General features: G+C 40.3%; 3 protein-coding genes across 6 annotated transcripts; all 3 read left to right on the top strand.

The window, feature by feature from the left end:
* LOC134026592 (hyaluronidase-2-like) lies at nucleotides 1-4,753 on the top strand. 4 transcript variants are annotated; one of them, XM_062469509.1, is made up of 4 exons: nucleotides 1-275; nucleotides 1,024-1,980; nucleotides 3,016-3,105; nucleotides 3,272-4,753. In XM_062469509.1, the coding sequence occupies exons 2-4, from the start codon at nucleotides 1,024-1,026 to the stop codon at nucleotides 3,659-3,661; spliced, it is 1,437 nt and encodes a 478-aa protein (XP_062325493.1). In that variant the 5' UTR covers nucleotides 1-275; the 3' UTR covers nucleotides 3,662-4,753. The 4 variants fall into 4 exon arrangements, with proteins under 4 accessions (XP_062325493.1, XP_062325485.1, XP_062325478.1 ...); XM_062469501.1 differs by having other exon boundaries at nucleotides 1,019-1,980; XM_062469494.1 differs by having other exon boundaries at nucleotides 1-281.
* Nucleotides 4,754-5,571: 818 nt separating this feature from the next.
* Nucleotides 5,572-8,743, top strand: abhd14a (abhydrolase domain containing 14A). Its single transcript, XM_062469466.1, has 5 exons — nucleotides 5,572-5,738; nucleotides 6,037-6,313; nucleotides 6,583-6,698; nucleotides 7,053-7,288; nucleotides 7,782-8,743. The coding sequence occupies exons 2-5, from the start codon at nucleotides 6,051-6,053 to the stop codon at nucleotides 7,962-7,964; spliced, it is 798 nt and encodes a 265-aa protein (XP_062325450.1). The 5' UTR covers nucleotides 5,572-5,738; nucleotides 6,037-6,050; the 3' UTR covers nucleotides 7,965-8,743.
* A 998-nt stretch (nucleotides 8,744-9,741) lies between these two features.
* On the top strand, nucleotides 9,742-14,093 carry LOC134026573 (aminoacylase-1A-like). The gene is made up of 15 exons (XM_062469452.1): nucleotides 9,742-9,898; nucleotides 10,254-10,387; nucleotides 10,726-10,790; nucleotides 10,867-10,971; nucleotides 11,051-11,145; nucleotides 11,423-11,499; nucleotides 11,751-11,840; nucleotides 12,008-12,064; nucleotides 12,175-12,248; nucleotides 12,358-12,407; nucleotides 12,489-12,633; nucleotides 12,735-12,803; nucleotides 12,915-12,994; nucleotides 13,252-13,312; nucleotides 13,478-14,093. Exons 2-15 carry the CDS (start codon nucleotides 10,261-10,263, stop codon nucleotides 13,640-13,642), a joined length of 1,260 nt encoding a protein of 419 aa, XP_062325436.1. The 5' UTR covers nucleotides 9,742-9,898; nucleotides 10,254-10,260; the 3' UTR covers nucleotides 13,643-14,093.

The following is a 14,093-nucleotide window of genomic DNA, read 5'->3' as shown; positions in this document are numbered from 1 at the left end:
CAAACAGCAATGAACTCACCCAATCACGCTGTGCTCTGTGATCAACCGTTTTCACGAAAATTTCGCCGAAGATGCCACGGAGGGAGGAATATACAGAGAGAACATTTGATGGATAGGCAAGCTTAAAAGGATGTATCGGAATAGATCCATCATGCTTGGATACAAAGGTGCATGTGTGGGAATTTATTTCCATTTAGTTATTTATTTGACCCCCCACGAATCGAATAAACCGGTGTCCTGAGATTCTCTCCCTCAAAACAACAGCACAGCAGCAGGTCAGAGTAAGTGGGACCAAAAAGTATCCTAAAAGTTACCTAAATACTTGTTATTTAATACTTGCTAGCCATGATCTATGTGCCGCTGCTAGCTTGTAGTTGACAAACACTTTCACCTGTCTGCTGGATTTATAATGTATTATTTGTAGCTAAAGATAGTGTCATGCTGTTCTGGTTTGTATGCTACAAAAGTAGTTGCTTTGGTTAGCTATCTACTTACGTTATTATACTTTAAAGTTTACGGTCTTGGATTTGTGCCAGACTGCCAGTACTCATTTTTTTAATTTCCTGTCGGTTTATTAAGCATGCTGTCTATGCTAGCTCGCGTTACTTAACTGGGTAGCACTAGCAAACTGTAATCGTTAGCACCAATCATCGTCCAAAGCTAGCAAGCCACGTTAGCCTTCCTAGCATTTGGTAGCATTACCAAAACTATTTAGTTTCACAACAATGTAAATCTGAACATGAAAAATAATTGTACAACACATGGGCTCAACTTAATGTCGTGATATTAAAAAGTAATGTAACCTATGTCTTCAATTGGGTTTAAAGTTGATACTGTATGGAATAAGGCGCCTGGTGTGGTCTTGGCAATGACCACTGTTGAGCTCCTAAATTTGACATTTGGGGAGGATCTGCCCTTTTGTTTGGTGTAACTATACATATGGATGATGAAATTAAGTAGAATATAGTATTATAAAGTGTATTTTCTTTCTTATTTTCTGTCTCCCCCCACCTCCCAGGGCAGATGGTCATGGGTGTTGCATTATACCCTTTCTCAGCCCTGGTTGGCCTGCTGCCCTGGTTGCTTCTGGCTATACTCGCCCCTTGGAATGTCCTCCTTGCTGAAGAGCTAAAGCCAACTAGATGGCCACTATTTCCCCAAAAGCCTGTGCTCCTTGCATGGAATGCACCAACAGAGGATTGTGGCCCACGGCATGGTGTTCATTTCCCATTGGAACAGTTCCAGATTGTCGCCTCACCTAATGAGGGGTTTGTTCGGCAGAATCTCACAATCTTTTATAAAGACCGTCTGGGGTTATATCCTTATTATAATCTAGATGGCACTCCAGTGAATGGAGGCCTACCACAGGCTGCCAGTCTCACAGAGCATCATGAAAAGATGCCTGAAGGTGTGCAAAAATACATACGTGAGACAGGCGCCAAAGGACTTGCTGTCATTGACTGGGAGGAATGGCGTCCTCTGTGGATTCGTAATTGGGATGTGAAGGACGTGTACAGAAACAGATCTCGTCAACTGGTTGCACAGAAAAACCCAGACTGGCTCCCTGAGCAGGTGGGCAGAGTGGGTCAGCAAGAGTTTGAGCTGTCAGCCCGTAGGTTTATGCTGGAGACCCTGCGACTAGCCAAAAGCCTACGGCCCAACCAGCTGTGGGGGTTCTACCTCTTCCCAGACTGCTACAACCATGATTACAGGAGTGGTCTACTGAACTACACTGGTCGCTGTCCTGACGTGGAGATGGGCCGCAATGACCAACTTACCTGGCTGTGGACTGAAAGCACAGCCCTTTTCCCGTCTGTATACCTGAGTACTATGCTGCGCTCCACCACTTTTGGACGTCAGTTTGTCCGCAATAGGGTGAAAGAGGGGATGCGTCTAGCGTCTGTGGGGGATGGATTGGCACGTCCTGTCTTTGTCTACACCCGGCCCACATATTCCAATGAGCCGACACGACTAAGTGAGGTGAGATTACACAAAAGGATGAAATTGACTGTTTAATACACTTTTCTTGTTTCTAACTTAAAATGCATGGTGTTACGTGGCCTGCTGAAAGAGATGATACTGAAGAATAAAACCTTTTACCAAATATATCTTAAAATATTGATCAATTGAGAGCGTTGTTGGATCTAATTTGCTCAATGCAAACAGTTTCCAGTGTGTGTTTTTATATTTTTCAATAGGGTGCATTTTATCTACCTACAAACTTCTGCCAGTACTGCAGATACTAGCATGTACAACATGTGGCTTAATGGCTTTAGGACTATGGCATACCTGAATGAAAATCTGTCAACACAATTATGTCTAAAATGATTAAATATAGAAAACACACATTTTCTATTTACTTTCTTCCTGTTGCATGTGGTCAGCTCAACAAGAGTGGCCTCTGTTTCCCTCTAAACCTAAATATGGCTCAACTACATCTACATCAAATAGCATTAGGCCTACCCAGGGGCATACACACCAGAATGCCTGTAGTGTTATTTTTGGCTGTAATAGTAATGTGTGTAAAAACATTGGGTTACATCTTATATATATTTAATACTCTACCGAACTGGAATAAACATGAAATTGTCATAATGTATTATTTGGCATAGTTTTCCAAGAATGAATCAGTTCTACAGTATCTGAATTGTAAATGAGATAGCTTGAATGAACACTCAAAACTTTCAGAGGTTTTTGTGGGCAACTGTGGATGAATGAGCTGCTGTCAAGCAGCGGGGGCGTCAATGTTTACTTTCTTACTGGAGCCCTTTCCGCTTGGACACCTGTCTGAGAGCGCAGGAGAGAGAGCTTGCAGATTTTACTGCAGTACTATTGTTATGCAAGCCTATATTATAAATGGTAAGAACTGGTGAAAGACTTAACCAGTACAGGTGTGGTGCTGAGGAGAGGGGAATGGCAAGAGACATGTTGTTGGAAGAGAGGAGGGGTACGCTGTGTTGGAGTAAAATAATTGTCCTATGGATTGAATTGTCAATCCTTTTTTTGTGTCTGCAGACAGACCTGGTGTCCACTATTGGCGAGAGTGTTGCACTAGGAGCAGCTGGGGTGATCTTCTGGGGAGACTCCACCTATACCAGAAGTAAGGTATGTGTCTTGACTTTAATTGGCATCTGTAGTAGAGAGGCTACAAGCCTGCCTATGTCATCTCTACTCTTATGCATCCATTATCTTCCAATCTGTCTGTTTTGCTTTGTCTCTTTGTTTGGATGTTTTTAATTTACTAACTCTGTACATTTGTGTTTGTCTACAGGCCAGCTGCTCGAGCCTCAATGAGTACTTGGGGGGGCCGCTGGGTCGGTACCTACTCAATGTTTCCACAGCAGCAGGACTATGTAGTCAGAAGCTGTGTGGTTACCATGGCCGCTGTCTACGCAAACACTCAGAAAGCGATGTGTACCTGCACCTTAACCCCTTATCCCACACCATCAGCAGCCAGGGCAGCAGCCTGAGAGTCACAGGCCAACTTGGGCCAGAGGAGCTGGCACTTTACCGTACCCACTTTCAGTGTCAGTGCTACAGTGGGTACAGGGGCGAAGGCTGTGCTCAGAAAGAGCAGGGCCAGAATGGAGCTTCACCCATCCTAACTGTCTGGTCCCTAACTTTAATAATACCATTGGGACTCCTCACCCTGCTACACTGATGCAGCCTGGCTTCAGAAGTTCTATTGCACAATGATGGAGAGCCGAACCATACAGCAGAGGACACTGAGGTTTCACAGCTGGCTCAGTGGGAAAGGAGAGGTTAATGAGGTTAAACTAATTTCTCAAGACATGATAAACAACATGGAAGGTTAAGAGCAATTACTAGAGCTTGGCTTATTATGTATACAGTAGTAGGAACAAAGGACAATGATGACTTATTTCTGGCAAGGAAATGTATTGATCCATATTGTAACATGTAAAACATGCAAACTTAAGGAATGAAGATTTAAAATAAATGTCTGGATGTTTTGTGTGCCAGTAGCCTAGTTTCCATTCACCTGATTTCAGATGTCATTTTCTTGTCTTAAATAGGTGGATGGAAACCTGGAGGTCTAAGTGTATGATGCTACTGGTGGAAGTTTGTTGCAGTGGGTTTGTTGAATGTTAACATGTCAAAGCAGTAGCAAATGCAATAGGTTACACAGAAATGCTGCAATTGTAGAGGTGCCTTTGCCACTGTGAAGCTTTCATTTGAAGTGAACTGTGCTATTATACTACCTCTCTCGGCTCTCCCACGCAAATTGTAATCAGTAAGAGACAGACTTTTTGTCAACACTGCCTTATTCTAATCATTTAGCATTTTCATTGGTCATTGACTGTCCTCTAGCAGTAGAAGAAAGAAAACTGGAAGTACTTTTCTATTGAAGCTTCATACATGCTTGACCTCTGCATGATGTGTGTTATATGGAAGACATTTACATTTTGTGGATTGGATTACTAGATTTTACGTTTTTAAGTAAGACATCACACTCGTTTTTTTTTTTTATCATGAAATGCATACAGTGCATTTACAGTGTTTTATGGGTTATAAAAAAAAGCCTTCTACACAGTGTTTTAACAGTTTGTGCGCCTTTTATGCTGCAATGGGCTTTTCATGTTTACTGAATATGAAACTTGTGTCCAGAATTCTGCAGCTATGTATCCATCTTTCACCAGTGTTACAGTACTCTGTCTAGGAATAAGAGTGTAGTGTTACTCTTGTCTGCTTTTCATAGTTGTATACATTTTGGATATCAGGATAAACCAAACTTGAGCTTACAGTCACTACAGTAACTTTGGTTTATGCCATTTTGTCATTGTGTTGCGTGAAACCAAAACTGTTAAATATTCAGTCCTTTGTGTTATTGCCTGCTTTATTTATGTTTCAAACATGGCTTCTGTATCCTATGCTTGGATGCAGTTCCTGATTTGTAATTGAATTACAATATTTATAAAATGTGGATTTAAAAAAAATAATCAATTATGGAGTGGATTTATGAGGTTTAAATAGTAAAACCATACCTATAGTAAAACCAGTCATGTTTAATACGGTTTTGCTTGAAAATCAAAAATCATGCCATGTGTAGCCTATATCATTTCTTGTTGCTGCTGTCACCAATTGAATGTCTCTTTTAAATTTCACATATTCACAGCATATTTTCCGTTTATATGGGGGGGGGGGGGGGGGGGTCATCTCACAGTGCCAAAAGCAATATTATGGGCTTGGGAAGACAGAGAAAGCCCTGTTTCATAACTAAAACCAGACTAAAGCCTCAGCTTCACAAGATCCCCTATACAGTTACTACCCTCTCGCCCGGTCCTGCTTTCTGTCATTGTTCACTCGTTGTCATAATATCAAATAAAGAGGGGACTTTTCTTTTGACTATCTCGTGTCTTAATGGTAAACATGTCGATATCTTACACCTTTTCAAACAAGGAAGAAATGTTTTATTTAAAATTACAAGTAGGCCTACTCTTCTTTTTGAATAAAGTGACTCCTGACTAAGAAATCTGCTCAATACTTTATTATGGGAACGCGGAACCTTTGTGCGCTAGAACAGTTCCCTTTGCCTTCCACTGTCACACGTGGGAGCTGTTTACAGACGCGTCAACGTCGATAGCTTGCTAGTTAAGGGGGTTGCTAGTTAATCCTCTGACGTGAGATTCAATGGACAAGTAATAGCAAACTATCTAGAAAACCAATGGACCCAATGGATTAAAAATATCAGAGACCAGTTATCCAGTCCTGTTGTCGATGTATGTTTGCTTAAGTTATCATTACCTGGCGTCATTGACATTGCTTAGTTTTAATACTAGCCCACTAACTAGCCCCATCCTCAACTCCTGTCTTCCGATAAATCTGAAAAAATCATTTATCGCGTTGTTCTAACTTGTATTTGATCATGTTGTAAACGTTGCTAACTACTGGTAGACGTGTTGAAGCAGCTAAGGAAGCCATTACCAACAAGCGACAGAATGTAGCTAAATGATGGATAACCGTATGTAAATAATGACGTAGTTAACTATCTAATACACTTCTGCTTTCCCTACCCAGGTCATCTCGCTGAAATGAATTTCCTGCGTAATCGTCTTGTTGTGCTCGGGCTGGTGTTAGTGGCTACGGTGTTGCTGTACCTGCTGCTGCCATCTATCCGACAGGGCAGCATGGAACCCTCCCTTGATGTCCAAAGAATGGGGCTTGCGGTCGCCTCTCCCCCTCCTCCGCCATCTATCAATGTGTCCATTCGCACAGGGCATTTACCTGGGGACCCCCCACTATTCTTTCGGGAAGCTTTGCCCATGGATGTAGCTGGTAGGCAGATTCTTCCAAGGTAAACTGACCATCACCAGAACTGACTTTCGGTCCTGCAGCCTATTCCATTACCTAGCCTACTCTTCACAGTTGTTTTCAGTGTAGAGGTTGATTTCCCTACTACAACTTTCTATGTCTGATAGTTTAAGTTTTACATAATTTCTTTCAAACTACATCTTATGTAAGATCTGAGATTTCTCCAACTGTCAAATATATCAACAACCACAACCACTAAATTAGCAAATGTTCCAATTAGTTTGAATCATGTACTTGCTTTTTTGAATACAGGCTACAAATTGTCCTTCTTCATGGCCAGGCCTTCTCCTCTAAAACCTGGGAAGAACTTGGAACGCTTGCCTTGTTGGCCTCTAATGGATATCAAGCGTTGGCAATGGACCTTCCAGGTAGAAGTGCCAGTCACATTCTTCTAACACAATGACAACAGTCTTAACATTTTGTAGACTTTTATCCGAAGTGATATGTTAAAAGTACATTTAGTTAGACCAGAAATTCTAACCATGTTCCAACAGTAATACAGTATTTAGTCACAAGGGACAGTGTTTTAAAGCAGTAAATAGCTTTGAAGACGCATTAGGATCTTCATGTAAGTCCCCTATTATTCATGCAGTACAAAATCAAATAACTACTTGTTCCTGTTTTCATTGATTAGAATAGAACTGAACATAACATGCCTGGCCTAGTGAATTATTTTAATTGTGATTTATCTGCCACTTTTTCATTCTGTCTGACCAATACAGGATTTGGAAATTCACCGGATTCTGATGCTGTTAAGACTGATCAGAATCGGGTGGATCTTCTCTGGAAGTTTATGGAGGCACTGGGTGTTAGAACAGCAGTGCTGCTGAGTCCTTCTATGAGTGGACACTACTCAATACCCTTCCTCATGAAGCACAGCGCGCAGCTGCATGGCTTCATACCCATTGCACCTGTAGGAACACGTAGTTATACTCCTGAACAGTACCAGGGCATCCAGGTGAGATATCCTGCAAATGTGAAGATTGAGGATGCTCAAAATGTAGCAATTATATTTCCAATGCATAATGAAACCGTAAAAGCTAATAAGAGACTGAGAGTATGCAGGATCTGTACAACTTCAATTTCTATGAAAGCAAAAGGGCACAATTCACTATCTTTATTGCAATTGTAGCAAGAATCTGGCTCATTTTCACTAGCTACCTCTTTCTTCATCATCTACACAACATTTGATAGGCTTATATGAACATAAATTAATAATTTGTAAAAAAAAAAAAAAAAAAAAGCTAAATTATTGAATAGAAAATAACAGTGTTAAACTAAACTGGATGATGCACTCTAGTGGGCAGCCTCCACGAGACACTATTTTTCAAGGTTCACAATGTATATGCTTGTTATCACAGTTTGAGTGTATACGGTCACTGTAAGTTACAACAAATGATTGTAAATATATAATTAATGTACATATGCTAATGGAGCCTTTTTATTTTCAGACTCCTACTCTGATTGTATTTGGGGCGCTTGACACCAATCTAGGGGCCCAGTCCCACAAGAATCTTATTCAGCTCCCAAATCACTCTGTGCTCAAGCTAGAGGGCGCACGCCATGCCTGCTACATGGACAAGCCTCGTGAGTTCCACCAAGCACTGTTGGACTTTCTTAGCAAATTGGAATAAGATGTATCGTAGAAATACCTGAACGGTAACAAGCAAACTTACTTGCAAATAAAGTAAGATGTGGAATTGTGTGCAGGTATATAGCATATCGTATGCCGATTTTAAAATAGAAGGAACATTGGTCCTTAGGGTTTATGGGACATGCGTTTGATGTAATAACCTTTCATTGGTGGTGAGTCGCCTCTGGTTTTGTACTGGACCTATTGAAAAGCAATTATAAAAGAGGTATTACAAATAATAGGTGTTACTAATAGAGTTAAGTTCCTAACGATAACAGAAGATAATTCAGTTAATTCAGTCTGTCAATCTCAACAAGTAAAGAGATTCACAGAATGAAGCATTTGTAACTGTAGGCTAACCAAACCACAATTGTTTAGCCTGTTCCTCATGCAGCATGTTCCACTTGGCTCAGAATTGTGTGATTGAGTGAGGTAATAAGAATATTATCCTCCGAGCTGGACACACTATATTTCAAGTCCTGCCTGTTGAATTATCAACAGGTTGTTATACATAACTTTTCAGAGCTCTAGACCAACAAGCTCCCTTATTGTGCTGTTATTGTCACTGTCATTTCACAACATTTTCAGCAAAATAATGTACATAATGAAGAAGTACCAATAATAACAATATCTGTTACATTTTATTGTGATGAAGATAATTACTTGAGAGTACATTTTTCGTTTTCCCAATGGACAATCAATGAATTTTCAAAGTAAAAAAAACCCAAAACAGGGTGTTACGGTGTCCTATGTATATTATAAAGTATTTATGAAACGTGATATGTTCTTGCGTGTTGATTTTTTACCTGCAGCTTCCTAAATACGTAGCCTACAGTGGTAGCTTGCCTGCCTAGCCTATTTCCTCAATTAAAGACTTTGGTATCACTTAGGGGTGGGCGGATCGATCTAAAGTATCGATAGTATCGATACCAACGTTGGTATCAGTATTGATCGATACTCGCGTGATGAGATTGAAACTTAAGTTTTAATTACTCATCTCTACATTCAGTACACAACTCCCTTTATATCATAGTGGTTGTGCAAACACCGCTCAAGCTCACTTTGCCCCTCCCCCACCTCCCCTGCTATGTTGTGAGTTGTTGCCGATGTCGTGCTAAGGCATTTATACCCTGTGTTATTTTCTGTGAGGGGTTACACATTATATCAGGTGAAAAAACGGCCTGTATCCCCTCTGTAACTTTTGCTAGAAAAGAGCAGACATCTCCATATTATCTCAGGTTGTTCATTATGACCAAAAGAACACAGAAAATAACACACATGATGGCAGGACAGACCCTTTGCATGTTAGGGGAGGGGGTACACATTATATCAGGTGAAAAAACGGCCTGATATAATGTGTATCCCCTCTGTAAGTTTTGCTAGAAAAGAGCAGACATCTCCATATTATCTCAGTGACCAAATGGGACAAAAAAAAGCGCCAAAGGCTTGAGCACACACAATATTAATAAATATATGAGAGAGAACAATGGTTGTGCTCGCCTAAGGCTTGAGCACACCCAATTAACACAACGGACTCCTTCGCGAGGATCAGGACTGCGCAGTCGAAGGTTATGCTTGTAGGCAATTGTGGGAATAAATCCTGTCTTTTCTCCCTCAACCTATCGGACGGCCCACGTGGAGTACGCACACTATTGTTTGACAGATGGCTCGTGGCTGGACTGGTAGACCGCAGGTGGTTATTTGGTGCTGCAGCAGCCACCTTGAGATGCTTCGCTGTCTGCAAAAGCAGCACGCAGGCTGGAAAAAAGGAAGTAGGAAGTGTCCCCCAGTGAAATTCTTTGTATTTGTCACATGTCACACAGGCCGTTGTAACTATCACCCCTTCATAAACTGCTGCAATCGTGTTGACCAACAGACAGGTTTCAAACAAGTATCGAGTGAACTTTAATCTCCAGACGTAAGGGATAAAGCAAGGTGAGTAATGGCGAACTGTCTTAGCGTGCAAACTTACACGCATTAACGAGTGGTAGCATTAACGAGTGCCTTAGGAGTAATATAGGCTATACTGGCTGGATCAAATCAAGCTATCTTTTTATCTATTTTATAATCTTAGCTAGATGTAGAGGCCTATTATCCAACATCTCAGTGGTGTAATGGGTAAACTAGCCAATGTCAGTTTGGGTTGTCATACAAATATTTCGATTGTTTACAACCAACGCCCGTTTGCAGGGCAGCGTAGCGTTTGAATAACAAAGCAGTTAATTAGCTAGATACCAAACACAAATAGCCTTGATGACCTTTAAACGTATCCCCTGTGTTGTGTCATCAGAAGACCAATGTTGCCTGATAAGGATGGTGTAGATGTACGTGGTGGGGTGACCACTGAGACAGGAGAGGACCCTTCAGTGAGTCTGTTCAGAGAGTACCTTCGTCTGAGAACTGTCCATCCAGAGCCTGACTATGGTATGAAGTGTCTTTGATCCCTCAACACTAACTTGTGAATCCTTTTAATGTATGCAGTGTTGCATGAAGTAATATATACTACATGCAACTACAACTAATATTACATTCTTAATGCAGAAAATACATTTAAGTGTGGCTCAGGAAGGAACCATTGAACATTATTGCATAATGCAATCTAATTAGAATCTCAAATTTGATCACACACATTTCTTTGATACAAATACATTGGACTCAACTTCCTCATGTGCAATATTGAGGTCCAAAGTCCATTTTAAGGTATTGGAAACTAACTTACTGTACTTAATTGCAACAATGATCTGTATCTGTTCATATTATAGATGCTGCTCTTAAATTCTTGGATCGGATAGCTGATGAGCTTAAGCTGCCAGTGAAAAAGATTGAGGTGTGTATAACTAGCCCTTTTGGAAATGTTCTCACTAATTGAAGTCATGACAAGTTTACATTACTCCTTTTCTTAGGTTTGCCCTCATCGAGTGGTAACTATCATGACATGGGAGGGGACAAGTCCTACCTTGAAGTCAATCTTGTTGAACTCCCACACAGATGTTGTGCCGGTTTACCAGGTAAAGTGACAGTCCATATTAATGCATATGTTTGTCCCATCTAAGTGTAAAGGAGTTTTAGTCATGACTTTATTTTCAGGAACACTGGAAGTATGATGCTTTTGCTGCAGTCAAAGACGCTGAGGGCAACATTTATGCTCGGGGAACACAAGACATGAAATCTGTAACTATACAGTGAGTTTGGTGTTGCAGTTTCCTGCCTTGTTGGATTATGCAGATATCCAATTGGTTAACCGTATGGGTACCACCAGTGGGCTACTTAATAAAGATAATCAACAGACCCTTAAATGTCCTATATTTGCCTTTCTGGTTACAAGTATGTACTCCTGACTTGCTTTCTCGTTCCTCTTCTGAATATTCCTGTACATACCCCTTTCAAATTCTTATATCTGCTTCATCTGTCCTCAAAGTGTGGTCCTCACCATCAGTCACAGGCTTCTGCTTTCCATAGGTACATTGAGGCCATTAGAAAACTGAAAGCAGAAGGAAAGAAGCTGACTCGCACTGTCCACCTAATGTTTGTCCCTGGTATGATTTATGCACCTTTCACACCAACCTAATAATGGGTAAAACACATGTGAGTTGTTGGTCTGAATGGGTTGACCTGTGTTCACTTACCCCAAACACAAACAAGAAAGTGAATGAAGAAAAGCCATGAAGTTAATGAGCTTCTCTCAATTTGTGTGTTTTATGTTCTGTGCAATATGTTATATTATTCTTTGTGAACCAATAGCCAATGTGGATTTTATGTGCTCATACACTACTTTTTTTTTTTTCAGATGAGGAGGTTGGAGGTCATAAAGGAATGGAAACATTTGTGAATCATCCAGAGTTCAAAAAGTTAAACATTGGCTTTGCACTTGATGAAGGTAAATAGATCATCTTCAAACATAAATAATTACTTAGAAATGCACTTTAACACAACATAACTTTTAATTCATAACTGACAGTGATCTTTATCCAGAACTTAAAATCGGTGTCCTTTGCCCCTTTCAATTTGCTGACTATTATAATTTGCATGTGCTTGTTATTACAGGTCTAGCTAACCCAGGGGATACTTTCACAGTGTTCTATGGCGAGCGGAACCCTTGGTGTGAGTATCTCATCTGGCAAGGTCTTTTACTCCAAGGATCGATGAAATACTCATGACACGGACAGAGGAGTGGCGTCTCTGGCCTACATTTGTCTGTTTTCTGTCCTTAGGGATAACTGTCCACTGTCCCGGCAGTCCAGGCCATGGCTCCAGGTTTGTGGAGAACACTGCTGCAGAGAAGCTGGTAAGAATAACTGGATAAACGTCTCAACATTAACATTTTCACGTGTGCACTATGACAAAAAAAAAAGTTGCCTGAAACTGAAAGTCACATTCCAATTTGCCTCTTTTAGCGCAGCATTATCAACTCCTTTCTGGACTTTAGAGAGAAGGAGAAACACAGGTAAGTTATTGGAGGAGAGCTTATGTAAGATCCCGTCTGAACAGGGAAGGGGGATTTAATTTAACTGTGTGTGGCTTGCAGGTTGAACACCAGTGAGTGTTTCACTCTTGGTGATGTGACTACTATCAACATGACCATGGTGAAAGGAGGGATGGCTTACAATGTTATTCCTGCTGAAATGGATGTCAGCTTTGACCTAAGAATACCACCAACAGTCAATCTCCAGGTGTGTGTGTGTTTGTTTTATGTTAAAGAATTTTAATGGTGTCCTAATATTGTATTCTTTTACATAATTCTCTTTAAAATAAATCTCTTTGTCACTGCCAGGAGTTTGAGGAGCAAATTAAACAGTGGTGTAAGGAGGCAGGTGAAGGCATCACTTATGAGTTTGCTCAGGTCCGTTTACACATGAAACTGCCTGATGATGGTATTCAAGCACAACAATTTAAATGCTCAGTATACATCATCCGTAACAACACAATTTACAAATATAATTAACTTTTACAGAAACACATGAACCAGAATGTGACATCAACAGATGATAATGACCCCTGGTGGAAGACTTTCAGCACAACCTGCAAAACTATGTGAGGACACACTTGAAGCTTGCTGACCTACGAGCACACTATATTATTTGTATTTTCTTAGTTTACAGAGTTTAAAATAGGAAATTGACACATGTTTTGTTGTGTTTTTTGGCTATAGTTTATGCCTGCCAGAATGTCAAATTTTCATCCTCTAAGTGCAATGCCTACATTGTCAATATTCAGGAGATAATTGAATTAAGGAATTCAAGTGCTAACTGGCATTGAACAATACATTTGGTTCTTTATTTTTGCTCTAGGAACATTTCTTTGGAAAAGGAGATATTTCCGGCAGCCACAGATAGCCGTTTCATCCGAGCTGTGAGTATATCTAATGTTGGTGGACCCTTGATTTAAATCAAATAGACTCAAGTAGTCCTTTTACATAAAATACTTCACCGTTTCACTCTTCTTGGAATTATATCAAACCATCATGTACAATTTGAAACTTTAAACTGTAATATTGAAAAGTGATTTTTTTGACAGGTTGGTATTCCAGCCATTGGGTTTTCCCCAATGAATCAGACTCCCATCCTACTGCACGATCATAATGAATACTTGAACGAGAAAGTCTTCCTCAAGGGCATTCAGGTCTATGAGAAACTGGTCCTAGCTCTAGCCAATGTGCCTGCCCTGTCTGGAGAGAATTAAAGATTTGTCTGTTTACATCTGAAGCCACACGTCAGTACAAAACATTTTCACTTATGAACTGATACTAAATAAACCCAATGCTTCACCAAAGAATGAGAGAAGTACATCCATAGATATCATCTATAGGTGAACTATTAAACAGCAGTAAGCCACCCGTCAGCATAACAAACGTAACTATTTACTCTAAGAAACTCAGGATCTATTTGACATTACACCAAATCGTAACAGCCTTCTAAAGAAGTCTGTCTAACTGTAGAGTTGCAAATCATGTTTACTTTAATGTTGAAGATTACCATTCCTGTATTATTTTAGAATCTTCTTAAGAATCATAAAATGCTTGCCATCTAACATATTCATTAATGAACAAAGTCTTATTTTGGGAAGTCATTTGTATGCATCCTTGGAACTGATTTGACTGATTTGAATAAAGTCAGTGTATCAATGTAAATGT

The sequence above is a fragment of the Osmerus eperlanus genome, chromosome 1 (assembly GCF_963692335.1).
Source record: "Osmerus eperlanus chromosome 1, fOsmEpe2.1, whole genome shotgun sequence".
Taxonomy (NCBI): Eukaryota; Metazoa; Chordata; class Actinopteri; order Osmeriformes; family Osmeridae; genus Osmerus; species Osmerus eperlanus.
This window is presented reverse-complemented; position numbering and strand designations above follow the sequence as displayed.

What these genes read in the sequence shown, in the direction of transcription:
- LOC134026592 (XM_062469509.1), top strand. Translation starts at nt 1,024, where the DNA reads ATGGTCATGGGTGTTGCATTATACCCTTTCTCAGCCCTGGTTGGCCTG. An exon ending in AGCCGACACGACTAAGTGAG is followed by an intron (nt 1,981 to 3,015) that starts GTGAGATTACAC and finishes TTGTGTCTGCAG; the next exon opens with ACAGACCTGGTGTCCACTAT. An exon ending in CCACCTATACCAGAAGTAAG is followed by an intron (nt 3,106 to 3,271) that starts GTATGTGTCTTG and finishes GTTTGTCTACAG; the next exon opens with GCCAGCTGCTCGAGCCTCAA.
- abhd14a (XM_062469466.1), top strand. Translation starts at nt 6,051, where the DNA reads ATGAATTTCCTGCGTAATCGTCTTGTTGTGCTCGGGCTGGTGTTAGTG. An exon ending in GGTAGGCAGATTCTTCCAAG is followed by an intron (nt 6,314 to 6,582) that starts GTAAACTGACCA and finishes TTTTGAATACAG; the next exon opens with GCTACAAATTGTCCTTCTTC. An exon ending in GTTGGCAATGGACCTTCCAG is followed by an intron (nt 6,699 to 7,052) that starts GTAGAAGTGCCA and finishes TGACCAATACAG; the next exon opens with GATTTGGAAATTCACCGGAT.
- LOC134026573 (XM_062469452.1), top strand. Translation starts at nt 10,261, where the DNA reads ATGTTGCCTGATAAGGATGGTGTAGATGTACGTGGTGGGGTGACCACT. An exon ending in AGAGAGAAGGAGAAACACAG is followed by an intron (nt 12,408 to 12,488) that starts GTAAGTTATTGG and finishes TGTGGCTTGCAG; the next exon opens with GTTGAACACCAGTGAGTGTT. An exon ending in CACCAACAGTCAATCTCCAG is followed by an intron (nt 12,634 to 12,734) that starts GTGTGTGTGTGT and finishes TGTCACTGCCAG; the next exon opens with GAGTTTGAGGAGCAAATTAA.